The 27537-nt window shown below is 43.4% G+C and overlaps 1 protein-coding gene across 1 annotated transcript in view; it reads right to left on the bottom strand.

Annotated features, from left to right (window-relative positions):
- AOPEP (aminopeptidase O (putative)) overlaps nucleotides 1-27537 on the bottom strand; it is a 415716-nt gene that overhangs the window by 77075 nt on the left and 311104 nt on the right. Inside the window, exons 12-13 of the mRNA XM_052644727.1 lie at nucleotides 563-625; nucleotides 76-150 (exon numbers count right to left, since the gene is read on the bottom strand). Of these exons, the coding sequence (XP_052500687.1) occupies nucleotides 76-150; nucleotides 563-625 (138 nt within the window). The remainder of the gene's footprint in view (nucleotides 1-75; nucleotides 151-562; nucleotides 626-27537) is intronic.

Raw genomic sequence — 27537 nt, 5'->3', positions numbered from 1 at the left:
AGTATTGGGGGTAGGGGGGCAGATGGGGAGACTGATGAAGACCTCCATCCAGTGCTCTCTTTCGGGGACCCCTACCTTCTCAAACACTTCTTCTCTGTCCTTTCGTTTCCGTTTTCGGGGTCTCCGGTTCACTCGGACCCATTTCGCGACCTGAAGTTCAAAAACCACAGGGCATTTTAAACATAGGACAACAGGTCCCCAGGGCCGCCCCTCAGCGTGAGAAAAGAAACGATCGACGGCCTCACGACGCAGCCTTCCTCGGCTTCACCTGGGGGAGCCACCGGCACCTTTAGGGCATCCAGAGGCCGCCTCAACGCTGCGGGCCCTCGGGTCTGCGGCGAGCCGAGGCCGTGACCTTCGCTCCGGCCGCTCCCTCCGTCAGGAGCCCGCCTGGCCGCCCCCGCACCGGTGTGCGCAAGAGCCCCCGGACGAGGGCCATCTTACCCACCGTTGTCGCGCGCCGCCGCCGCCGATCCCGGGCTCCGTGCCAGGGATGCAACGCGGGACCCACGGCCCGGGGAGGCAGGGAGGGGAGCGCGTGGACCGCGTCGCCCGCACTCACCTCGGCGCTCACTTGCTGCGCGAGCCCGCACTCCGCCAGGGCCTGGCGCTCCCTCTGCAGCGGCTGCGGGGGAAGGGGACAGAGTCAAGTTTATCCCGGGAGCCGCCCCAGCCTCCCTCCCCCGCGCCCCACCAACTCGGCGCGCTGACCCCCTACCTCGCCCGCAGCAGGCTGAAGGTGAGAGCCGGGCGCCGGAGCCCGCGCTCAGAGCCGTCGCCCCGCCGCCCCAGCGGAAAGCGGCGGGCGCTAGAGGCCCGCAACACCTAAGGCGCAGGGCGGGCGGCGGGCGGCGCGGGGCCCGGGCGGCGGCGCGGGCGGCGGGCGGGCGCTGGGCGGGGGCGGGGCCTGCCTTAAAGGTATAGGCGGCCGCGCCACCCTCCCCGTAGGTCGCCTCCGCCCCCACCCCCGCCGGCGTGCCGGCTATTTTATTGTTCTCTTCGCAAACATCTTTCTTCTCCGCGCGCGGGCCCGCGCCCTCCCTGGCGCCGGTCGACCCCGGCGCGCGCGCTTACCTTTCCAGTCCCACCCATGCGGGACCTGGGGTACCCGCGAAAGGGCTTCTCGGCCGCGGTGGGAGCAGAAGTGCGACCCGCCGGCCGGCGAAAGGGCTTAGCGGGAGAAGCGCCCTCACCGCCGCCGCCAGCCTGAACTCGCTCTGCGAGTCAGAAACCCAAGTGTTCAGATGGCCTTCGCGGAGGGAGAGGAACTTTCCTAATGGAGTTTCCCCTGGGAAAGAATTAGACGCCATTAGGTGGACGTTTTTCAGTGCCCCCTCCGGACTCCGGGGAGGAGGCAGGTGACCTGCTGGGGGAGAAGCCGCGAGCGCGTGAAAGGCAAACTCCGAGCTCCGCCCGCGGGTCGCGGGAGCTGATGCGCTCTTGTTGAGCGCGCCTGGCGGTGCTCTCGCCCGGCTTTCGCCCCCCCTCCTCCCCGCCAAAGCGACTAGTAGAATTTAAGAAGGGGGACAATACTTTTTCAAAAATAGGGGTAACGTTTCCACTTGGTTTAGAAAAGTGTACGATACCCTCATTTTTTTCCGCCGACCCTCCAAAAGGCTTTCTTTCCATCCTCAGCAGCTGAGCCAGCTTGGGGGGGCGGGGGGGGGCGGTGAGTGCTTGAGAAGAGTCGGGTCGCACTCGCGTTTGCTGATCTTGACCATTCCTTTAACTTTATCGCATTTCTCTAAAGAAAATCTCTCTTGCTCTCTCTTTATTGCTACTCCATCCTTCTTTCAAGATCAAAAGCTTTAGATCAAAGCCAAGATCAAACTCACTACTTTAAATAGAAGCAACTTTGCCATGGAGTATTTTACACAAAGGGGAGCTACTTAATGGAGACATCAGAGTAGAAAACTTCATTTTATCCCTTCATCCCATATTCATAACTGAACTACTTAAAATTACATTGATGATGCATTTCTGTTTCCTAAAACAAACAACAGTTCTGCTCAAATGGGAGATTCTTGACTTGTGTTTGTGTTTCCCGGAATTAAAAAAAGAAAAGCCTACAGAGCGTTAAATCGACATATTAACCATTATTGTCTAAGTGCTATGAAATGCATGCTCATTTGCTAAAGATTTTTCAAAGTGTTACCGAATCTTTTTATACATGATGTACAACCATCACATACAATGTTTGTACTGTAAAAGAAATGCATAAAAATAACATAGCTTGCAAGTCTCAAATGCACATACATAGGCAGGTAAACATTACAAATGATAAAGTGGATTATGTAATTGTAGAGCTGCTTAATTTAAAATGGAAATAAAACTTTGAACTATTTAAGCGTTCATGCTACTAAAAACAGTTCCAGAATCAATAGAAATCTATCACCAACCGACATTTCCATCTACCCAGTAGAAGTTTTTTCCTTGGGAATTCACTGTCCCTAAAAACCCTGATACCAGCAGTTCAATATTGATGTACAGTGCCATGCCTAAATGGACGTTTCTTAAGTGTCCTCTTGGTTGATTTAGCAACAATTAAAAAATATGCAGTCTTAGAAGAAACAAAGCCAAAGTAAATTCCAACAATTCAGCAGCAGGAGGAAAGGTAACTATTGCAAATTAAACCTTATACATACTTGTATAAAAATTTGCTGTTACAGCTGGGTAGTTAGCAATTAAAAGCCTTCTCCCCTTATAATTTTCATCTGGTTGTGGTCTCAAATACACACACACACACACACACACACACACACACAGATCATTCCTCATTCTAAAAATCCCACTGAGCCACTGGAAAGATCTTAGGAACTGAGACCTGGGAACCCCGGCTTGCTGCCATTGACAGTCTCCTTTAAACTTCCTAGCACCCAATTCACAAAGAACCTAACAGTTTCTTGCACAAGCTGAGCAAAAACAAGCATCCTACTGTTACTCTGCTCTTCTAGGACTTTGAGTGGGTAGCCACACCTGTGATGCATTCTAAGTGCCTACTCGCTTGACTCCTTTGTCCTCTTGCCCCCCAAACCCAATCCATCCTCAGCAAAGAAACCAGAATGATATTTACAAAGGTAGTTCAAATGGTACCTTCTTTGCCTGGCTGGCTTCTACTTATTCTCCAGTTCTAGGCTTAAGCAATGCTTCTCCAGAAAGCTCTTTCCTTACTCCCCAATCCAAATTATGTCCTCCTGCTATGTTTCTAATAGATCCTATTTATTTCCTTTAAAGTAATTATCTTTTATGGATATTTAAAATCTTTTATTAAGAGACTTTATTTTTTTAGGAAAATCAGAAAGATTTGTGCAGATATCACAAAGTTCCTGTATGCAAACATAACTCACAGTTTCCTTTATTAGTAGTATCTTGCATCAGTGAGAGAATTTGTTACAGTTAATGAACCAATATTTGCTACATTATTAAGTAAAGTCCAGGGAATGGCAATCCACCCCAGTACTCTTGCCTGGAGAATCCCATAGACAGAGGAGCCTGGTGGGCTACAGTTCATGGGGTCACAAAGAGTCAGACATGACTGAACGACTAACATTACTGTAGTTTACATTAGAATTCACTCCTGTACAGTACAGTTCTATTATAACAATTTTTATTAATTTATTGAATGTCTGTTTCCCTGATTGGATTTCAACATCCAGGAAGAAAGAGATCTGTCTCTTCTCTTACTGATCTTTATCCAGTCACTAAAAATACTGCCTGGCACATAGTAGATAGATGCTCAATAAATGTATTAAGTGAATGGAAATTCTCCAGGCCAGAATACTAGAGTGGGTAGCCTTTCCCTCCTCCAGGGGATCTTCTCAACCCAGGGATCAAACCCAGGTCTGTCAAGGAAGTTCTACTATAACAATTTTTACTAATTTATCAAATGTCTGTTTCCCTGATTGGATTTCAATGTCCAATGTAGGAATAAATGGTTGAATAAATGGCATATGAAATTTCACTGGGGAGAATCTTAAGATGAAGGTCTTTCTAATTAAGTCCTTTTTGTTTCTCTACTAAAATATCTTATTTTGTAAAGAAAACAGAATTGTGCGTTTTTAAAAAGGAGACACCATGGGACATCAATAACCCTGCCAGGGTATTTCTAAAGTGATGCTTTAAAAAAATTACAAATGGGAAATAAGAATTTCAGATTCCCTCATATATTAATCACTAAAGTTGTATTCCAAAATGGTGGTAGGAACTGAATTTAATCTTGAATGACATATTTCATGACACTGGAAAAATATTAATTCTTGTTGATCATGTTTAATATAACCTCAACACATTTCTTCTTTTGTCCACCTAAACCTACCTTGCTTCATGAGCAGGTCCTAGGGAAGGTAGGATGTGGAGAAACTTGAAGACTATTTTTTAAAAATTTAAATTCTTATAGTTGAGGATGAATGCTCTAATAATTATCTTTGAAAATGTGGTGAAAGTACTTTAAAGCTATCTTTTAAAAACAAATGTTTTCTGTTTGAATTACATGTTTAAAGATTATTTGTCTAGTAGAGATGCAAGTTTTGAAAAAAACTTGTTTACTGAAACTTTCTTGTCAAAGCAGTTTATAATAGCTGAAGAAAATTTCAGAAGCCGAGAAAAATGCCGTTGCTTTAAAATAAAAGCATTTAGTTAACCTAGTGGCTGGGGATTACTTTCAGAAGGAAACCCTTTATTTTTTTAGTTGAGAGGAAATGATTCCTTTCCATGGAAAATGATGGTGATAACCAGTTTCATAACTGCCTTGCGATGAGGTGCAGTCCAGACGAATGAGGAGCAGCATGGCCCTCCTAGGCAAGCAGAAGGCGGAGAGGGCAAACCAGGGGAGCCCTTTAATTAAACCAAATAGCTGCTGACTGCAGATTACACTCCCATGGGCACTACACTACACTCCCATCCACTAAAAGTCAAAGGGCCTTTTAGTACCAAACAAGGGAGAAAGGTCCAGAAGCTTTTGCTGGCTACAGAAGGACCCTACAGTCAACATATGCTCAGGGTAAATTAAAAGGTAAGAGACTACACATCTGGAAATAAAATCAAGGTTAGTTTAAGTTGCCAATAATGACAAGCAAGGATTAGGGGCTAAGTTATCCTATGTTTATGTCTTTAAATTTTGCTCTATCATTTTAAAATGTAACATTCCTTTATGATACCTTTTTTTAAAATTTGACTGCTTGACTTTAGAAAAATTATAATTCGTATTATTGCCTGTTTTGTCCCTGTATTAGAACGAATGCCTAATTTCTCTCTAAAGAGGACTGCCAAATGAACTTCTCAGTGGAAGTCTTTATAAAGCATAGTTTTCAAAAAAGGAGAGCTATCCTAAAAGTGCTTTGCAGTGACCTGGCTAACAGAATCTCTTTCTCTTAGTAACCATATTCCTGAATTCACTGTTGCTCAGAAGTTTCTATGAGCTTGTCTGAGGAAGCATACTCAGTTCTTCCATTTCTTGATCCTCTCTGAATGAAGCATTAGCTATAAACTATTGGCTCCCCAATACCAATCCATTCTGAAGGAGATCAGCCCTGGGATTTCTCTGGAGGAATGATGCTAAAGCTGAAACTCCAGTACTTTGGCCACCTCATGCGACGAGTTGACTCATTGGAAAAGACTCTGATGCTGGGAAGGATTGGGGACAGGAAGAAAAGGGGACGACAGAGGATGAGATGGCTGGATGGCATCACTGATTCGATGGACGTGAGTCTGAGTGAACTCTGGGAGTTGGTGATGGACAGGGAGGCCTGGCGTGCTGCGATTCATGGGGCCACAAAGAGTCGGACACGACTGAGCGACTGAACTGAACTGATTGGCTCCCCAATCAGGGTGCACAGCCCCTCCCAAACCAATGGTCAGGAGGTTCACAGAGCTGGCTGAAACTCAAACTCTGACCCCAGATGGTCTGAGATTTTCTGAGGTGAAGGCAGACGACCACACAGCTGGCATGGGATGCATCATCCTGGTGCTGTGCGAAATTCCTCTTACTGCACTATGTTCTGGGAAGAAGCCATCAACCTTTATTGAGATCCATTATAAAAAACAGCCCATAAAATCCATCACAGTGTTTACTGTAAGAATGGTTTTAGAGGGCTGTTTATTACATTAAATAGAAATTTTCTGTGAGGACCCACAGGAAAAACTTCTCCGTAGTATCAACAACAGGAATAGTTGGACTTAGGCAAATGTTTGGTTTACCTCATGAATACTGCAAATTTATCCCTTTTCCTTCTTCTAGAAAGCTCTGTGACCCAACTTTAAGGCAGCCATAGGAACTTCAGGGGATATATATTGTATGCTAATATAATTTCTGGCCCCATATTATTTTCCTAACATTATTTTCATGTTGCTTCTGTTTTCTTACTTTAACTTACTTTTATCATTTTGTATTTTGCTTTCCAAGAGTTTGCTTACTTCTGTTTTGGACAAGAAGGAATATAAATAAATAAAATATTGGGGGTTTATTTTTCTTTCTTTCACTTTCTTTTTTGGAGGGAGAAAGAGGGGTCTGAAAAAAATTTTATGGTTCTAATATTTTGCTCCATTAACAACACTTAGCAGTGAATTAAGTATAGAAGGTAAGGACATATGATTAACTCTTCTTACAAAAATTGAGCAAAAAAACTGTTAAAAAATAAAGCCCATAACAAATATACTATACAAACATCACAGAGGACTGATATAAAAATGTTAACCAACCAAGTATTTTATCACTTTTGATTGATATCAAAACCAGAGGAACATATAGACCGGTTATTCATTTAACAAACATACTGAGTTTGCCTACTGCAAAACATAACACTGGACTTTGTGAATACAAAGATGAATAAGACTCCACCCTGTTCTCAGGAGACTAGTATGATCAGGCAGTAAGGCAACATGGCAAAAGTGCCCAGACAGCCTGTCTGGGTTTGAATCCAGACTCTGCCACATATTAGCTCTATGACTTCTTTAGGCCTCTTTCTCATAGAGTTAAGATCAAATGACAAGTGCAATGTGCTTACCAGAGGAGGCAGTTGTTACTTATCAAAGTCTAGACTACTGGAAGTAAGAAGCAACACAACATCACTAAAAGCTGGGGGAAAGTGACCTGAAGACAAAAAAAAAAGTGCTGAAGTATTACATGTACCAGAGACCACGGAACCTCAGAACTGGTAGAAAGAACCAGAGCGGTCAATTTTGTACAGGATTAAGTTTACAAAGCACTTCCCACATACAGACTGTTCTGTTTGTTTCTCACATTGTCCCATCTTCAGGATGAAGAGAATAAGTCTTCAGGAAGTATAATGCCTTTAGTATCTCACATTGTGTGGCCTTAGATCTCCTGGATGGAAATGTAGTGTTCTTTCTATGCCAGCAGGAGACCTCAGGGAACATCTTGCCTGATTTTAAGATATATGCTTAGTCACTCAGTTGTGTCTAACTCTCTGCGACCCCATGGACTGCAGCCTGCCAGGTTCTTCTGTCCATGGGGATTCTCCAGCAAAAATACTGGAGTGGGTTGCCACGCCTTCCTCCCCGGGATCTTCCCAACCCAAGGACTGAACTCAGGTCTCCCACATTGCAGGCAGATTCTTTACCAGCTGAGCCACAAGGGAAGATATCTGTTTATTAGAGAATAAACCACAAATTAAACATATAGATTAAAACACAGCCTGTAAAATATAATCCTATTCCATAAAGGTCTAGGGAACAGACTTGATAGAAAATAGATATTAGTATATTGCCCTTGGTATATGTGTATGACTGCAATTCTTCACAGGTGCTTAACATTCACGGCTGTGAGGATCACAATAAACTGTGGAAAACTCTTCAAGAGATGGGAATACCAGACCACCTGACTTGCCTCCTGAGAAATCTGTATGCAGGTCAAGAAGCAACAGAACTGGACATAGAACAACAGACTGGTTCCAAATAGGGAAAGGAGTACGTCAAGGCTGTATATTGTCACCCTGCTTATTTAACTTAGATGCAGAGTACATCATGAGAAATGCTGGGCTAGATGAAGCTGGAATCAAGATTGCCGGGAGAAATATCAATAACCTTAGATATGTAGATGATACCACCCTTATGGCAGAAAGCAAAGAACTAAAGAGCCTCTTGATGAAAGTGAAAGGAGAGTGAAAAAGTTGGCTTAAAGCTCAACATTCAGAAAACTAAGATCATGGCATCTGGTCCCATCACTTCATGGCAAATAGACAGGGAAACAGTGGAAACAGTGTCAGACTTTATTTTGGGGGCTCCAAAATCACTGCAGATGGTGACTATAGCCATGACATTAAAAGACGATTACTCCTAGGAAGGAGAGTTATGACCAACCTAGACAGCATATTAAAAAGCAAAGACATTACTTTGCCAACTAAGGTCCGTCTAGTCAAGGCTATGGTTTTTCCAGTGGTCATGTATGAATGTGAGAGTTGGACTATAAAGAAAGCTGAGTACCGAAGAACTGATGCTTTTGAGTTGTGGTGTTGGAGAAGACTCTTGAGAGTCCCTTTGACCACAAGGAGAGCTAACCAGTCCATCCTAAAGGAAATCAGTCTTGGGTATTCATTGTATGCTCAAGCAGAAACTCCAGTACTTTGGCCACCTGATTTGAAGAGCTGACTCACTTGCAAAGACCCCGATGCTGAGAAAGATTGAAGGTGGAAGGAGAAGGGGACAACAGAGGATGAGATGGTTGGAGGGCACCATCGATTCAATGGACATGAGTTTGGGTAAATTCCGGGAGTTGGTGATGGACAGGGAGGCCTGGCATGCTCCAGTCCCTAGGGTCACAAAGAGTCGGACACGACTGAGCGACTGGACTGAGCTGAACTAAACTGAACATTCTTGGACACAATAATCTTAAAGAGTTTCACAGGTGAAATATAAAATTATGTAGGGGTGGTATCAGATCAATGGTTACCAACTCCTCACTGCTCATTAGAATCACCAGGACAGTTTACAAAGCCTAATGCCCAGGAGGTACTCCAGACTGCTGTGAAAGTGGGCCCCAGGCACACAGGGCCCCCTCCCTCACCGGGATTCCAATGTGTAACCTATGTTGAGAGCCACTGGTTTGGATCATTTTAATGATGACCCATCTCTAATAAGTTACTATGAAGAAACTCCAGGTGTTTGGGAGACATCTAAATTTCAAGGTCAATGCCACAGAAGATAGCCAACTATTGTGTTCTATTACAATAAGTCACTTTGGGCAGATGGCAAACACATAGCTGGACAGGATGGGCTGTCTGGCTGACCCAGGGTAGCATTTCCTGTAGCTTACTCTTCGGGGTAAACTTCAGGGCAAGATTAGTTAAACACACGCGTGCGCATGCACACACACACACACAGTACAAACAAGAATTAAAAAGAAGTAGAAGATCTCAACGGTACCCCAAGAAAGGCAAAAATGGATGGATATTTGACATTTTAATTTTTTCCAGGTTCCTCATATGATTCTGGATCCTGAACTGAAAACAGCATACGTCCTTATCTTCAGGGACCCTAATTTCAGGGCTGACCTCGAATTCTGTACACATGAGGTGGTATATTTCCCATGCATCCCCTGTGAACAATGTTCTGATCATGTTGATGGCTGCCACCCATTCCCTTGAAATGTATAAGTAAGTATTTGGAAGATTGTTGCATAGGATCTGAGGATAGTGGAAAAGACCAATGGAAGAGACCCTTTGCTGTGTGCAAAAGCTATTTCACACAGGAAGCAACCCAGGTAGACTTCCTTGAGCCTTGGGCACCATGCTTTAGCCAAATGGACTTCCTTGTTTAGAAAAGACATACTACATTGATATTACAGGAAAACTATTCTGAAAAAATGCTTTATTGGTTATTATTTATTTAGGCTCTGCCACGTGGCTTACAGGATCTTACAGACCTTACAGTTCCTCAACCATGGATTGAACCCAGGCTCCAGCAGTGAAAGTGCCAAGTCCTAACCATTGGAGGGCCAGGGAATTCCCATGATACCAGTCACTCATTTAAAACACAAACGTATATGTTAATACTTTACTAGTTTGAAAAGCAAACACTCATGTCTAGGTCCCTTTGGTTACTTCCTAAAATGGAATGGGTGTGGTATCTGTAAGTGCATGCGCATGGAGTACCCATGCTCCTTAGAGTCTGTGGCCCTTGGCATGTCTATTTTTCTTTTGCCAATATTTCTATTTTTAAAAATCTTGGCACTCACACTGGGTTGCCTATCATCTGGCCTCCCAAAGGAACCCAATGAAATCACAATTTGCAAATGACAAGAATGGGCCTAAATCATCCTGCCTTTATTAAGAAGCAGGCGCACACACACACACACACACACACACACACACACACACACGGGAGAGTAAAATCCATCACAATTTAGGAGGTGGGGGGCCTGTCCCAAATGTAAATAATACATGAGAAAAAGCTATTTTCCACAATGTTTGCTCACCAAACATTTAGATCCATCTAAGAGATGTTCCGGAAAAATAATGGGAGGGGCCAGAATTAATTGGCTGCTAATCTCTTTACTTTTTAAAGGATGTTTCCTCCAGCGGTGGATTAAATCAATATTTAATGCTACATAGGCCCAGCTGTGTCCATATTAGGAAAGCCCGAGCTCACATCTCTCTCTGTCTTTCTCTCTCTCTCCCTCCCTTTGCTCTGCTTCCACCCCCTGCATGTGTAGGTGGCAGAGTAGGAGCCGGGGAATGTGAACTTGATCCAGCATTGATCAGCCAAGCAGCAAACTCGCATTGTTCTTTAGATACCAAACATAAATTCTTTCTAGTAGGGATAAACCCAGCCATTCTGCACACAACACAGCTTTTGTGCCCAGTAGTATGAGATGGAAAAGAACCACAAAGAACATTGGAGCTTTATTAGACTCATCATAAACATCTCCTAATACACAGAATTTAAAAATCCACCCTGCGCATTTATATTCATATTAATATTGGGTATGTTAGAATCTCTTAAACCTAACAATCTTGTGGTCATTTGATTGTTTTTATAATGGATTTCAATTTACAGGTTTTTTTTTTTTTTCAGTTTATAGTTTAAATACTATGGTCTATTTTAGCTTTGCCTTCTATTTGAGCACTTCTTATTTCACTGCCTTGCTCTCAGGTTCACGGGCACTGGATCATGCTAACATACAACCAAATATGCTGTTGCTATTTTTTGGTGCTGGCTTGTGAATGTGGCTTAAGTATTTCTGTACAAAGCCATGTGTAACGGGAAGTACACAGTTGAGAATTTAGACTCCTCCAATGGGTGCATCCATTCCTGCCATCTCTATGGCATTCAGCCCCTATAAAGCAGAAATAATGCCATCTGCCTTGCAGAGCTGTGTTGAGAACACAATGAGACGGTGAAGTCAACAAATAGACCAGCTAACGCTAATTCCTTTCCTCTTTCTCCTCAGAACCTAAGTGGTGGCTCACAGTCAAGAATCCACCTGCAATGCGGGAGACCTGGGTTTGATCCCTGGAAAGATCCCCTGGAGGAAGGAAAGGCTACCCACTCCAGCATTCTTGCCTGGAGAATCCCCATGGGCAGAGGAGCCTGGTGGGCTGCAGTCCACGGGGTCACAAAGAATCGGACATGACTAGCGACTAAGCGACTAAGCACACAACCTTTCAGAGATCTCAAAGTAACCGAGTTGTGACCGCCTAATAAAAAGCCTCATTCGATCACCACACAGACACGATGCCACTGGACACAGCCTGGGAGATATGACCCATCTCAGCCACCACAAACTAGTGCCTGTCCCTTCCCTAAGGACTGGTGGACTCAATGGAGCAAGCTCTCTTCCTCGTAGGCCTGATTCTAAAGGAGATCATTCTGTTTCTGACCCCGCCTCACTTAAAACAATAAGCCCACTGTTGTTACAGGAAGACCATAAAATGAAATTTGATATTTCTACATTCTTCTCTGAAGATACCAGCCTGACCAGGTGCTAGATGCGAAAACATCTTAAAATCCTAGTAGCAGATACATACATTTAAAACCAACAATAATGTGATAATTAAGAACTTGGGCTTTTAAGTTACATAGATTTCCTTTTCCTCATCCATAACATGCATGTAATAATGATGTCAATAAGGCTGACATCAGGTGAGAGAGCTGTGACTAGAAGAAGCGTACAGCAATGGTATATACTATGTATAAGACACTGAGCATCGTGCTCAATAAAATGCACTGACTCAAGAAAATGATAGCCCTTTTTTCATTCTGGATATTCTAATACATAAGATAATATACCCCAGTGTTCTGGGGGGAGGGAAGAAGCATTAAATAAAAAATACAGTTCTACAGGGGGCTCAGACGGTAAAGAATCTGCCTGCAATGCAGGAGACTTCGGTTCGATCTCTGGGTTGGGAAGATTCCCTGGAGAAGGGAATGGCTACCCACTCCAGTCTGGCCTGGAGAATTCCATGGACAGAGGAGCTTGACGGGCTACAGTCCATGGGGTCACAAAGAGTCGGATACAACTAAGTGACTTTCACTCTCACAGGGAGTTATACAACCTATATATTCTTTGATTTACCCATTTACAGTTTAATTCACTAAAAGTATGCCAAAACCAGGAAGACATCTCTCAATTACAAAATCAATGCAGTAACAAAGAAATACAATTCGAGGAGGAGAGAACCAGTGAGAACTCAGGAGGCAACTTTGTAATAAATACAACCAAGAAGAGTCTTAAAGAGAATGTGTCTATGGCTGGCCACATGGGATATGAAGCTTCAGCATGCACAGTTGAGGGGAGAAGGAGCAAGCACAGAGGGAAGAGGAGATGGAATCCTTGAAACAGAGGCCGAAGGAGCCGCTGGACCTAGGGAGCGACTTCTCTGCAGGGTAGTGGGCAGCAGGGTTGAAAGGACTCTCTCCAGGCTGGCCCCATTGTCACTTGCTGCCCTGAAGTCTCTGTCCCCCATTCTGATGTCTTGATTCTGAACTACCTCCCATGCATTTTCATGCCAATAAAGTTGCTAAAATTAAGAACTGAATTGTGACTCTTTGCGGCATAAATAATGTCATCTTATAAAGCCGGGGCTAATAACAACCAGGATGCCCTTAACGCTTTTAAGAAAAACCATCTGATCTATGATGCCCTCGATGTGGTTTGAAATTTCCCTCGGCCTACAAAGGAAAATATTTTTAGCATGTAGCACAGTTTGAAACAGACACATAAATGCACTGAAAATATAATTTTAGGAAAGCATCTGGGTTTGATCATTTCTTGTTTTACCTCAACGCTGAATAGGTTCTATTTTCTCAACATAAGAAGCACGGCAACATTCCACTAGAAACTATGCAGCAAGCACTGTAGCAATTTCTCATAAATATTTCATTACTGGCTCTGTTTTTATTTTTAAAGTGGCAAATACTCTAATGGTTTAACTATAAAAGCAGCATAAAAATGAAGTGTGCCTTCTGGAGCATTTGCCCCCAGTGTTTTCCCCTCTTTCAAAAAGCAACTTAGAACTCACTGGATGATTTTTCCCAAGATCATTTGGACAATGAACGTATACCAGTATTTATGTCTCAAAATGTATCCTAGAAATAGTTGCCATGGTCCAAGGTAACACTCACTGCAGTTTTTATTGATATGCAGGAATGTTAAGACATTAACAACTGTACCAAAATTGTTTTCATCTCCTGAAGGTCAAACAGGTTAATACCTGTGAATACTTGATTTTAATTATTAATAGAAGCAAATGCCTATCCTTCAATGATCAACCAGCATAAATGTTCTGGCAGATTGACTATTACTTAATTTCTCTCAATAATCTGAAAGATTTTGGCAATTTTCCAGCGGATGAGAAAAGCAGGGCACAAACTTTTTTTTTTTTTTTTTTTTTTTTTGGATCGTGCACATTTGTAAAACACCACTCAGGATGAAACATATGAAAACTTTCCTTATATCACTCCAAACTAAGAGCAAAGTTTTCAGTCTGAGGACAGTTCAGCAGATTCCTGGAGAGGAAAGGAAGACACTTGGAGGAAAAGTAAATTCCAACTTCCTGCTTTCAAGAGGTGACAAGAGCTGAAGCCTCAGCAAAGTATATGGTGACATGAGGCTCAAAGAAGCTGGGACCTTCACCTAGGGCTGTTCCCCTCTTTCCTCAAAGAAGCAGTGAGGACTCAGAGAAGGCAAGTAGCTTGCCCACAGCCACACAGCTTAGGCGTACAGGGCTCTCTCCAAAGCTGAACCTAACGTATCAGATCCCTCCTTCATCCAACATAGGACATAGCAGAACAAAACTTCACTGCTGCATGCTCCGTCAAAACAGCACATTGTATATAACACACTTGACTCTCCTCCTCTATCCAGCCTCCACTCTTGTTCACTACCCTCAGAATAATGCTGCCCGGCATTTTATGCATCAAATTGTCTGAATCCCACTCCAGAGTGTGATGGTAGCAGTTATAACTAGTCAGGATCAGAAGCAGAAAATACTGAGTTTGTAAAGGCCGGAGGCGGAGGATTGACCTGGAAGGATGGGGTCTTCTGCTGAATGAGCTGGACACACTCGTTACCGAACACCAATAAATCAAGGACAACTGCCATTCAGAGATATGTGTGACGTGAACGCTGCCCTTCTTTAAACACACATTTGGATTTGGACACTTTGACAATCACTTGCTGATTGGCCACCACAGGGCTGTGCCCCTGGCATTCTCCTTCTCTGGGTCAGCAGAGGTGACAGAGGAGGGCAAAAGCCAGGGACTCTGGTTGGTGTTTGCTTGTGAATGCAAGCAAACCGGACACAGGACTCGCCCAGGACTCGGCCCTTAAATGCTTTGGAAGCTACATAAAAACACTTCTTGGTTCAGCCAATTGCTTTTTCTCATTTGTTGTTTTGATGACCTGGTATTTATAATCTAATTTAGTTTTCATCTCATGAGAGGAATAGTTGCATCTCTCAAAAGACAGAGACCTAAACTAATCTCTACGACACTCACATTCATTCACACACACACAAAAAGTTAACAACTTTTCAGTGCAATAAAGCCCATACTTTCTTTCTTCCTTTTTAAAATATGTATTTGGCTGAATTGGGTCTTAGTGGCAGCACACAGGCTCAGTAATTACAGTGTGCAGGCTTATTTGCCCTGCAGCATGTGGGATCTTAGTTCCCTGACCAAGGACTGAACCCATATCCCCTGCATTGCAAGGCAGATTCTTCACCACTGGATCACCAGAGAAGTTCCATCCTCATATTTTCTATGCAAACTATTCCATCAGACACACAGGGTTCCCATTTAGAAACATCTAAATGGAAGAGGGTTGTGTATACCTGTGACAATATTTATGAAAAGCCCTGGATTGTGAGGGCTTTCACATTCCTGTACACACAAAGTACATTTTTTTGGCCCTTTAAATAATAGAAATAAACATATTCCGGGAAAACAACAGTCATTAATTAAATTAAAAATCATCCTTGTTTAGGCTTTCTGCTGTATTCATTTATTATCACTTTATAGGCCTAAGGCAAGAATGGGACTAAGTTAATTTGGATTAAAAGCAGTCCTGCTAAAAATGCAAAATGCCTTAATTGGGTAGACTGAGGACTGAGGGTCTTAGATTGAAGCCTTGGCTCTGCCCTTAACTAGGGCTTTGAGTTTGGGCACATCAGTATGCATCCCCTGGGGTACAGCTATCCCATGGGTGCAAAGATGAGCTCTTCTCCAAGACTCACTCCTACCTAGGATTCTAAAACAGACTGAAATTTGTGCAACACCAGAAAAGCCTAAAATTTAGCCATGAAGCAATAGAGGCGATACCCCATAGATATATACCATACAGACATTAAATACACACCTATTTTATACAACATAATGGTTCTCCACAAAAGAGAAGAAAAAAGCCCCCTGTTCTAAAAGCAGTCAAGTGTTCCTAATAGCTTTTCTTGTCAGCAGAAATTCCAGCAGGCAGCAGATGAGAGTGGAAGTCCAGTGAGCGCTGTGAATGGCCACAGTAGGAGCTGCCGCCCACAGGCCTGGGATGCAGATCTGAGCATCAGTCTATGCAGTGATGCTGTGTGATGTCAGAGAGCCATAACCCTGCATGTGTGTGCACTCGTGCACACAACACACTGCAAGGCTAGGTCTCATGGCTTTCCCCGGGTGCGGGAAGGGCACGATGCAAACACAGAATAATGTGCCTTTGATGAGATCCTACCAGAGTATGTCTTCAGTCTAATAGAAGAGAGCATGAGAGCAGCTCCTCTTAAAAGGTAGAACTGGATGTTTTTCTATTGACAGAGGTTTGTAATCCAAAGCTGGTATCTTTGTCCTAATTCTTTGAGTGTACTTATTCCTTCGTTCTAAAGATCTCTCTATATGAAACAGATAAAGCACTGCTCAAAGAAATTCTGTTAAACAGAATCACTCCTTACAAGAGCTACAAGGTCCTTACTTAAGTGAATCTCTCTACGGGTGCGCAATATGTATGAAAATGAAGATCAGGTACTGGCTGTATGTTCGACCATGACTCACTAGGCACTGCACCTTGAGGACAATCACGTGGACTCTCCTGCACAATAAGCTGGGAACTTGTGACCAAGAGGGGGTGGGGGATGGAGGCAGGACAGCCGAGTCTCTAATCTCCAAGCAAGTTGTCTTCTAATGGACTTGGCATCCTGGCTGAAATTCGAAAGTACAGAAGTCAACCTCTCCAGTTCCCCAGGTCAGTTCAGTTCAGTTCAGTCGCTCAGTCATGTCCAACTCTTTGTGACCCCATGGACTTCAGCAAGGCAGGTCTCTCTGTCCATCACCAACTCCCGGAGGTTACTCAAACTCATGTCCATTGACTTGGTGATGCCAACCATCTCATCCTGTCATCCCTTTCTCCTCCCGCTTCAATCTTTCCCAGCATCAGGGTCTTTTCCAATGATTTAGTTCTTCGCATCTGGTGGCCAAAGTACTGGAGTTTCAGCTTCAGCATCAGTCCTTCCAATGAATATTCAGGACTGATTTCCTTTAGGATTGACTGGTTGGATCTCCTTGTAGTCCAAGGGACTATCAAGAATCTTCTCCAACACCACAGTTTAAAAGCATCAATTCTTCAGCGCTCAGCTTTCTTTATAGACCAACTCTCACATCCATACATGACTAGTGGAAAAACCATAACTTTGACTACATGGACCTTTGTTGGCAAAGTAACGTCTCTGCTTTTTAATATGCTGCTAGGTTGGTGATAACTTTCCTTCCAAGGAGCAAGCATCTTTTAATTTCATGGCTGCAGTCACCATCTTCAGTGATGTTGGAGCCCAGAAAAATAAAGTCTGTCAACTGTTTCCCCACCTATTTGCCATGAAGTCATGGGACCAGATGCCATGACCTTATTTTTCTGAATGTTGAGTTTTAAGCCAACTTTTTCACTCTCCTCTTTCACTTTTATCACAGGGCTCTTTAGTTCTTCGCTTTTTGCCATAAGGGTGGTGTAATTAATCTGAGTGAACTCCGGGAGTTGGTGATGGACAGGGAGGCCTGGCGTGCTGTGATTCATGAGGTCACCAAAAATCGGACATGACTGAGCGACTGAACTGAAGTGAACTGAACTGAACTGAATTTGCATATTTGAGGTTATTGATATTTTGCCTGGCAATCTTGAGTCCAGCTTGTGTTTCATCCAGTCCAGCATTTCTCATGATGTACTCTTCCAATCCCAAAGAAAGTCATGGCAAAGAACGTGCAAACTACATCACAATTGTACTCATCTCACATGCCAGTAAAGTAATGCTCAAAATTCTTCAAGCCAGGCTTCAGCAATACGTGAGCTGTGAACTTCCAGATGATCAAGCTTGTTTTAGAAAAGGAAGAGGAACCACAGATCAAATTGCCAACATTCGCTGGATCATGGAAAAAGCAAGAGAGTTCCAGAAAAACATCTATTTCTGCTTTATTGACTATGCCAAAGCCTTTGATTGTGTGGATCACAATAAACTGTGGAAAATTCTGAAAGAAATGGGAATACCAGACCACCTGACCTGCCTCTTGAGAAATCTGTACGGAGGTCAGGAAGCAACAGTTAGAACTGGACATGGAACAACAGACTGGTTCCAAATAGGAAACGGAGTACGTCAAGGCTGTATATTGTCACCCTACTTATTTAACTTCTATGCAGAGTACATCATGAGAAATGCTGGGCTGGGAGAAGCACAAGCTGGAATCAAGATTGCTGGGAGAAATATCAATAACCTCAGATATGCAGATGACACCACCCTTATGGCAGAAAGTGAAGAGGAACTAAAGAGCCTCTTGATAAAAGTGAAAGAGGAGAGTGAAAAAGTTGGCTTAAAGCTCAACATCCAGACAACTAAGATCATGGCGTCTGGTCCCATCACTTCATAGGAAATAGATGGGGAAACAGTGGAAACAGTGTCAGACTTTACTTTTTTGGGCTCCAACATCACTGCAGATGGTGACTACAGCCATGAAATTAAAAGACGCTTGCTTCTTGGAAGGAAAATTATCACTAACCTAGACAGCATATTAAAAAGCAGAGACATTACTTTGTCAACAAAGGTCCATCTAGTCAAACTATGGTTTCTCCAGTAGTCAAGTATATATGAGTGTTGGACTATAAAGAAAGCTGAGCACCGAAGAATTGATGCTTTTAAACTGTGGTGTTGGAGAAGACTTTTGAGAGTCCCTTGGACTGCAAGGAGATCCAACCAGTCCATCCTAAAGGAAATCAGTCCTGGGTATTCATTGAAAAGATTGATGTTGAAGTTGAAACTCTAATATTTTGGCCAGCTGATGCGAAGAGCTGACTCATTGGAAAAGACCCTGATGCTAGGAAAGATTGAAGGCAGGAGGAGAAGGGGACGACAAAGGATGAGACGGTTAGATGGCATCACCGACTCAATGGACATGAGTTTGGGTAAACTCCGGGAGTTGGTGATGGACAGGGAGGCCTGGCATGCTGTGGTTCCTTGGTTCTCAAAGAATTGGACTGAGCAACTGAACTGAACTGAACTGAACTTTGCAAATAAATTAAATAAGCAGTGTGACAATATACAGCCTTGACGTACTCCTTTCCTGATTTGGAAACAGTCTGTTGTTTCATGTCCAATTCTGCTGCTTCTTGACCTGCATACAGATTTCTCAGGAGGCAGGTCTGATGGTCTGGTATTCCTATCTCTTAAAGAATTTTTCACAGTTTGTTGTGATCCACACAGTCAAAGGCTTTGGCGTAGTCAATAAAGCAGAAGTAGATGTTTTTCTGGAACTCTCTTGCTATGATCCAACGGATGGTGGCAATTTTATCTCTGGTTCTTCTGCCTTTTCTAAATCCAGCTTGAACATCTGGAAGTTCATGGTTCACATATTGTTGAAGCCTGGCTTGGAGAATTTTGAGCATTACTTTGCTAGCGTGTGAGATGAGTGTAATTGTGCGGTAGTCTGAACATCCTTTGGTATTGCCTTTCTTTGTGATTGGAATGAAAACTGATGTCTTCTAGTCCTTGGCCACTGCTGAGTTTTCCAAATTTGCTGGCATATTGAGTGCAGCATTTTCACAGTATCATCTTTTAGGATTTGAAATAGCTTAGCTGGAATTCCATCACCTCCACTAGCTTTGTTCATAGTGATGCTTCCTAAGGCCCACTTGACTTCACATTCCAGGATGTCTGGCTCTAGGTGAGTGATCACACCATAGTGATTATCTTGGTCATGAAGATCTTTTTTTGCATAGTTCTGTGTATTCTTGCTACATCTTCTTAATATCTTCTGCTTCTGTTAGGTCCATACCATTTCTGTCCTTTATCAAGCCCATCTTTGCATGAAAAGTCCCCTTGGTATCTTTAATTTTCTTGAAGAGATCTCTAGACTTTGCCATTCTATTGTTTTCCTCTATTTCTTTGCATTGATCACTGAGGAAGGCTTTCTTATCTCTCCATGCCTATTCTCTGCAACTCTGCATTCAAATGGGTATATCTTTCCTTTTCTCCTTTGCCTTTCACTTCTCTTCTTTTCATGGCTATTTGGAAGGCCTCCTCAGACAACCATTTTGCCTTTTTGCATTTCTTTTTTCTCGGGGATGGTCTTGATCACTGCCTCCTGTACAATGTCATGAACCTCTGGTTCATAGGCCTCAAACTCACAGTAGAGGCCCATTGAGCATGCCTTGAACAATGGCTGGTTTGCAGATGTCCCCATAGACCATGGGCTTGTGGGCAGGTGCTGTGCCCTTTTGGCTTTTGTATGCTCATGGCCCAGCACAAGGCTGGGCATGTTGGTTGAACAAATAAACTAAACTCCAAAGCCAAATATAAAAGTGAGGGACTCTAAGAGTTCAGACTGTACTCAGCAAAGAGGAACTATTTTCACAGAATATATTCCAGATGATGACATAGTTATGAGTTCTATCAGTTGGTCCCAGACCTTATGGTGATCCTCATTTAGTGGGTGTTGCCTGAGTCTGGGACCTGTAGTTTTAAATAGCTTCCTGGATTATTCCCAAACCAAGTCTCAGTATAACAGGACCGAGTGAGGGCCTCCAACCCAAGCCTGCAAAGCTATGCTTCTAGAAGATACCCAACCTTATCTCTTTATTAAAATCTGTGTGTGCATGGGCCACTACCAACTGCCTCCATGAACTGAACTGAGCCAAACACACTTTCCAGAGCCAGTGGCTCCTGCTTCCTCTTCCTTTCAGTTCAAAAGGCTGAACAGTAGGTTTATCCTTAGTCCACTAAGCAAATACAGGATTTCTCTCCACATTGTCACTCCTAAACATGTCTCTGTCCATCTGGGCCAGTTTAGAATTGCTATTCTTTTTAAAGAAAAAAAAAAAAGTTCTCAAATGTTTTTTATCCACCCAAGAAAGCCATTATCATATACTTTCCTCTGCGTTTGCTTTAAAAATATACATCCAGTCTGAGATCCTGAAGGATGCCAGCTTTGGTCCCAGTCAATTTCCTCAGTGTTCTCCCGTGTCACTTAGCAGGATTTGTGCACATCATCGGCGCTGCATGAACTGGTGCTTGTTTCACATCCCTTCCCACTTATTTCTTTAAGGGCAACCTATAGATGTGTTTTCTGGGAAGACACTACTGGCCCTCAAAGTATTTAATGATGCTTTTTAAAAGTATCCATGTGGGAACTTCCCTGGTGGTTCAGTGGTTAAGAATCCACCTGCCAATGCAGGGAATACGGGTTTGATCCCTGGTGAGGGAACTAAGATCTATCATGTCATGGAGCAACCAAGCCCGTGCACCACAACTACTGAGCTTGTGTACTCTAGAGCCCATGTGTTGCAACTTCAGAGGCCTAGAGCCTATGCTCTGCAGCAAGAGAAACCACCGCAACAGGAAACACACACAGCGCAACAACAGAGAGCCCAGTGCAGCAACAAAGAACCAGTGCAGCCAAAAATAAATAAATAACATTGAAAAAAAAATCCATGTAAATGAATAGCTTCTGGACATGAAAGTTCAAAAGTTGAAAACCAAGGAGCAAAAGTGTCTCTAACTATTCCTTTCACTCCATGAGTCCCGAGTACCTGCATGGAGGGGAAGGGCTTGGCTCTTCATCCAGGGAGTTTTCTTTCTAGCAAGGCTGCTGGCCCACCGGCCCAGATATCTTACTGCCGCTCAGTCACTAAGCACTCTGTCTACAAGCCTCTGGTAAATCTTGGGTGAACTTTTCCTTCTCACATTCAACCCTGTGCAATCTAGCTGTGTCCTGCCTTACAATCAATCTGCTTCTCAGATCCTGTTCTCCAAGCAAAGCAGGCAACAATAAACTCCTTCCTAACAAGGAAAACGGAGCGGGAAAGATCACTGCTGCAAATGGTGGTCAATACGGATTCACCAGATACATTTTATCACGATAAATTGCATTCACCTATCTATTTTGAGGGGTGGAACGGTGACAACCCACTCCAGTATTCTTGCCTGGAGAAGCCCATGGACAGAGGAGGCTGGTGGGCTACAGCCCACAGGATTGCAAAGAGCTGGACATGCCTATGGCCTTGATTAGAGTGCAGCAGAGGCTGAGGCCAGGACAAGGGAGCTGAGAGTGAGGCTGACCTGAGGAGGGGGGGTAGGGGGGGACAGGGGGCCTTTCCTCCACCCCTCACACTGGGGAAGTTGCCTCCATTCCCCTTGTTCTGGGGCATTACCCGCTGAGCCTCACTCGTGCTGTGACAAGCTAGTTACTGAACACTGCCGCTGCCCCCATCACTGAGATCTGACTCTGCATCATGCTGCTCAAACATGCATATTTAGTTTTCACCACCAGACACTGAACATGTCACACCCCTTGCCTAAAATGACTTCTCCCTTACCTGTTCTTCAAGGTTGACTTCAAATGGTAACTCAGTCCTTTCTGCTTCCACAAATGCAAAATGACCTCTTTCTTCCCAACTCTAAAAGTGAGGTAGGGACCTCCCTGGTGAAGCATGTATCTGCTGATACTTTTTACGTTGACCTGTCTTTATACTTAGAAATGTCTCTTAACAGTAGGCTTCTCCGGTGACTCAGATGGTAAAGAATTTGCCTGCAATGCTGGAGACCTGTGCTCGATCCCTGGGTCTTGATCCCTGGGTCAGGAAGATCCCCTGGAAAAGGAAATGGCAACTCACTCCAGTATTCTTGCCTGGAGAATTCCATGGACAGAGGAGCCTGGCAGGCTACAGATCATGGTGTTGCAAAGAATTGGACACGACTGAGCGACTATCACTCACTCACTCACTGCTGCTGCAGTGGATAAGAATCCACCTGCCAATGCAGGGGACATCGGTCAGATCCCTGGTCCAGGAAGATTCCATAGCGTGCAGAGCAACTAAGCCAGTGGGCCACAACTACTGAGCCCGAGCTCTAGAGCCTGCAAGTTGCAACTAGAGCCGGAGCTCTAGATCCCGCAAGCTTCAACCACTGAGCCCATGGTGCTAGAGCCTGTGCTCTGTAAGAAGAGAAGCCACGGCAATAAGAGGCCCAAATACCACAATGAAGGGCAGTCCCTTCTTGCCACAACTAGAGAAAGTCCATGTATAGCAACGAAGACCCAGCACAGCCAAAACTACCTAAATCAATAATTTCAAAAACTAAATAAATAAAAGTGAGCTAGTTTTACACCACTTATTGCTGTTTCCCGTAGATCAGTTATTTGTGTATCTATTTTCCCTACTGAATTATTAAGCATTCTGAGGGTAAAGCCTGCGTTTCTCTCATCTTTGAGTCATCCACAATCCCTCACGAAGGACAGATATACAGGCTATATTCCTAGAAAGAAGGGAAGGGGCGGGAAGGAAGGCACTTAGCTGGAGGGGTGGTTTCAGATCCTGGAAAAAGCTTCCTCTGGCAAATCTCATGCATCTGGTCTGGGATGCTTGACAGTTCTATCGAAGCCTAAGGTCTGATACAGTTACACAGGAAATTTTCAAGGGAAAGGAAACACTTTTAATCCCTAGTATTCACTCTGTGTCTAGTCTTAGATTACTGTGAATGAGATTCAAATTCTTTCTGGAAATCAGGTTTTGAAAGGGAGTGAAAAGAAGGAAGGCTGGGGAGCTTTCATTTGGGGCACCAAAGGAAAATGTCTCCTGTTTCTTCCCGGTGCCCTACGTTGTGAAGAGGTCAATACATTTTCAGTTCAGTTCAGTTGCTCACTTGTGTCCAACTCTGTGACCCCATGGATTGCAGCACGCCAGGCTTCCCTGTCCATCACCAATTGCCAGAGCTTACTCAAACTCATGTCCATTGAGTTGGTATGCCATCCAACCATCTTATTCTCTGTCGTCCCCTTCTCCTCCCACCGTCAATCTTTCCCAGCATCAGGGTCTTTTCAAATGTCATTTGGACAGTGTCAAATCAGATGCCTGCAGTAATACACAATGCCTGAGACAGACCTTTAGTTTCCTACTTCTCTCTGGGAGGACGGATCTTTCCTTCCTTCCTACATTTCATTTGTTTCATCAGAGACTTGAAAGTTTTGTGGACAGGATACTAAAATCATTTGGGACCAAATAATTATGCCCAAAGCATATTCATTTATAAGGGAATAAAATACGGTTAAGTTTGACTTGAGTGATTTTTATCGGCCACTTTGAAGGGATTCACAAGAAGTGTAGAACTAATCAGAGAAATATTGGGAAACAGCATTATTACAGGCTAAATTTGTACCCCCCTCCCAACTCACATATTGAAGTCCTAGCCCCTAGGTCCACAGAATGTGACTATGTTGGAGATAGGAGCCAAAAAGAGGTGATTAAGGTAAAATGAAATTGCACGCGTGGGACCTCATCCAATCTGACTGATGTCTTTATAAGAACAGGAGATTAAGATAGAGATCTCTACACACACAGAAGAAAGACCACTGAGGACACAGCAAGAAGGTGGCCATGGGCAAGCCAAGGAGAAAGGCCTCAGGAGAAACCAAACTTCCCCACACCTTGATCTTGGACTTTCAGCCCCTAAATGTCTGTTGTTTAAGCCGTCTCATCTGGTATTTTGTTATGGCAGCCTGAACTAATTAACATAAGCATGATGCCAGAGATGCCAGAAATAAAGAAAATAGCCTAAAAATGGACACATTTTAATAAAATCTCCCCTCGTCTCCTATGACTGCCAAGCATCACATAGGAGTTGTGGGAAGAAGCGCCATAGCTTTGATGAACAGTAAATGAAACAGTGGTGACTCATCAACAATGCAGGTCTTGCCCCAGTGAGGCCAGAGGAAGTATCTCCAAGGATACCTGATAAGACATTTCAGTTCAGTTCAGTTCAGTCGCTCAGTTGTGTCCAACTCTTTGCAACCCCATGAACTGCAGCACTCCAGGTCTCCCTGTCCATCACCAACTCCCAGAGTTTACCCAAACTCACGTCCATTGAGTCGGTGATGCCATCTAACCATCTCATTCTCTGTCGTCCCCTTCTCCTCCTGCCTTCAATCTTTCCCACCATCAGGGTCTTTTCAAAGGAGTCAGCTCTTTGCATCAGGTGGCCAAAATATTGGAGTTTCAGCTTCAACATCAGTCTTTCCAATGAACACCCAGGACTGATTTCCTTTAGGATGGACTGGTTGGATCTCCTTGCAGTCCAAGGGACTCTCAAGAGTCTTCTCCAACACCACAGTTCAAAAGCATCAATTCTTTGGTGCTTAGCTTTCTTTATAGTCCAACTCTCACATTCATACAAGACTACTGGAAAAACCATAGCCTTGACTAGATGGACCTTTGTTGACCAAGTAATGTTTCTGCTTTTTAATACGCTGTCTGCTGCTGCTACTGCTAAGTCGCTTCAGTTGTGTCCAGCTCTGTGTGACCCCATAGACGGCAGCCCACCAGGCTCCCCTGTCCCTGGGATTCTCCAGGCAAGAGTACTGGAGTGGGTTGCCATTTCCTTCTCCAATGCATGAAAGTAAAAAGTGAAAGTGAAGTCCCTCAGTCATGTCCGACTCTTAGCGACCCCATGGACTGCAGCCTATCTGGCTCCTCCGTCCATGGATTTTCCAGGCAAGAGTACTGGAGTGGGGTGCCATATGCTGTCTAGGTTGGTCATAACTTTCCTTCCAAGGAGTAAGGGTCTTTTAATTTCATGGCTGAAATCACCATCTGCATTTAGTCACTTAGAAATTGTGAATCTAACCGCTGGACAAGAATGACAGCAAAATTACTAGGAGCTCAAAACACACACCACATTATGGCAACTGCTATTATTGACATAAAAAAACCATAATGTGATCATGGTTGCACAAAACAACCAACATTTGCACATGCAAAGCACATATAATTTGCAAAATATAATTTCTCTGGAATTTGCAAAATAATCTTGTTTTTTTTAATGACCATTACATGTAGAATTTTTTATAGATACCACTAAGATTAAGTACCCTAATAGGCCTTTAAATTATGTTGATAATAGTACATAATCTGTGCTAAAAGAAGCCTATGTGTTATTCCCCTAATAAACCACCTGGCTTGCTTTGTGCTAAAAGCACATCGTGGCTCCAATGGCATGGAGTCTCCTGCATCATGTCTTATCAAGTTTCCCCAATTTTGTGACTGCAGGATTTTCTCCTATAAGACTTCTGTTTTCCATCATTTGCTTGTGTGGCCTCTGGCAACTTGCAGGTGTTTGTTTGGAAAGGAGAGGCATTTTCCAAGATGACACAATACACTGATGTTCTAAATCCTGGGAGCTTGAGTCCTGCCTGCTTCTGTTTCTAGGAGACTTTATATGGTTGACCATTACCCATCCTCTCTATCCCCATCATTGCCACTGCTGCCTGTGACTTTGCCATTTAAGGCTGCTAAGCACTTTTCCCTAAAGAATAGCCTGAGCCATAGAAGGGCTGTGGGGTTCACTGGCGTTACTGTGCTACTTGTTGGTGCCTTGGAAAATGGGTCACCTGGGAGTTGAAACTAAGCACTGAAGAGAGGATGGTAATTCATTCATTCCCTTATGAGCAACTGTGGGGAGAGCAGCACTCAGCCATGAATGATAACCATTCGTGGTTTCAGACCAGACTGAAGGGCGTCTATGGACTGACTAGCTCCAGCCTTAGCCGTACAGCTGACAAAACTGAAGATGATTTCAAGTACATCAGTGGTGGATTTTAAAGGATTATGCACTCAGATTTTAATTCACCTAACAGCTTTAAAGCATAACCATTCAGTATGAATATGTGCAAGTCACATTTGTCATTTAAAATGTTCTCATTGCTGGGGATTTCCCTGGTGTTCAGTGGTTAAGAATCTGCCTTTCAATGCAGAGGACATGGGTTCAATCATTGGTCGGGAAACAAAGATCCCACATGCACTGGGACAACTGAGCTCAAAAGCCAAAACTAGAGAGAAGCCTGTGCACTGCAACTAAGACTCGAAGTAGCCATGAATATATATATATATATTAAGATGTTCTATTTGCCACCACTAAAAAGTAAGTTGTAGCAGCTAAAATTAATTTTAATAATATATTTTATTTTACAAAGTATCCAGAATATAATTATTTCAGTACCTAAAAATATTGAAAACTTTTAATGAGATATTTTACCTTCACTATTTCGTACTAAGTCTTCTAAATCTGATGTGTTTTCACAGTCTGTCTCAATTGGATGCTGTTTTAATCAGAAATGCTTGGTCTGAAGTAAATTTCATAGAATTGACAATTGAAAAACTGGATTCATTTACAAACCTAAATTGGTCCAAGTGAATTCATTTACAAACCTAAATTGGTCCAAACCATGACTGTATTATTAGATTTTCAATTTAAATTTAGATTAAATTAAAATTCAGCTCATAATTATTTGGAGACTAATAATTATGATCCGGCATATGCCTAGGAGTGGTAGAAAATAAAATTTAAAATGGTAACTTGGGGCAGTTTACAGCTTCAAATGGCAGGCCAAAGAGTTTTTTCTAAATGGGGAGAAAGGTTTCTGGTGAGGAGGGATGTAAACTGTGTTTGGGGGAAGATTCACATAGCATTGATGTGGATGGGGGATGGAAAGGGGGACAAGTTGGTGGCGAAAAGAACAGTTAGTTACTGCACTAGTCCAAGCAAAATATAATGAAAAAGTGAGGAAGGTGCTAGGAAA

Source organism: Budorcas taxicolor, chromosome 8 (genome assembly GCF_023091745.1).
Source record: "Budorcas taxicolor isolate Tak-1 chromosome 8, Takin1.1, whole genome shotgun sequence".
Lineage (NCBI taxonomy): Eukaryota > Metazoa > Chordata > Mammalia > Artiodactyla > Bovidae > Budorcas > Budorcas taxicolor.
The sequence above is the reverse complement of the archived record's forward strand: the minus strand, read 5'-3'. Positions and strand labels throughout refer to the sequence as shown.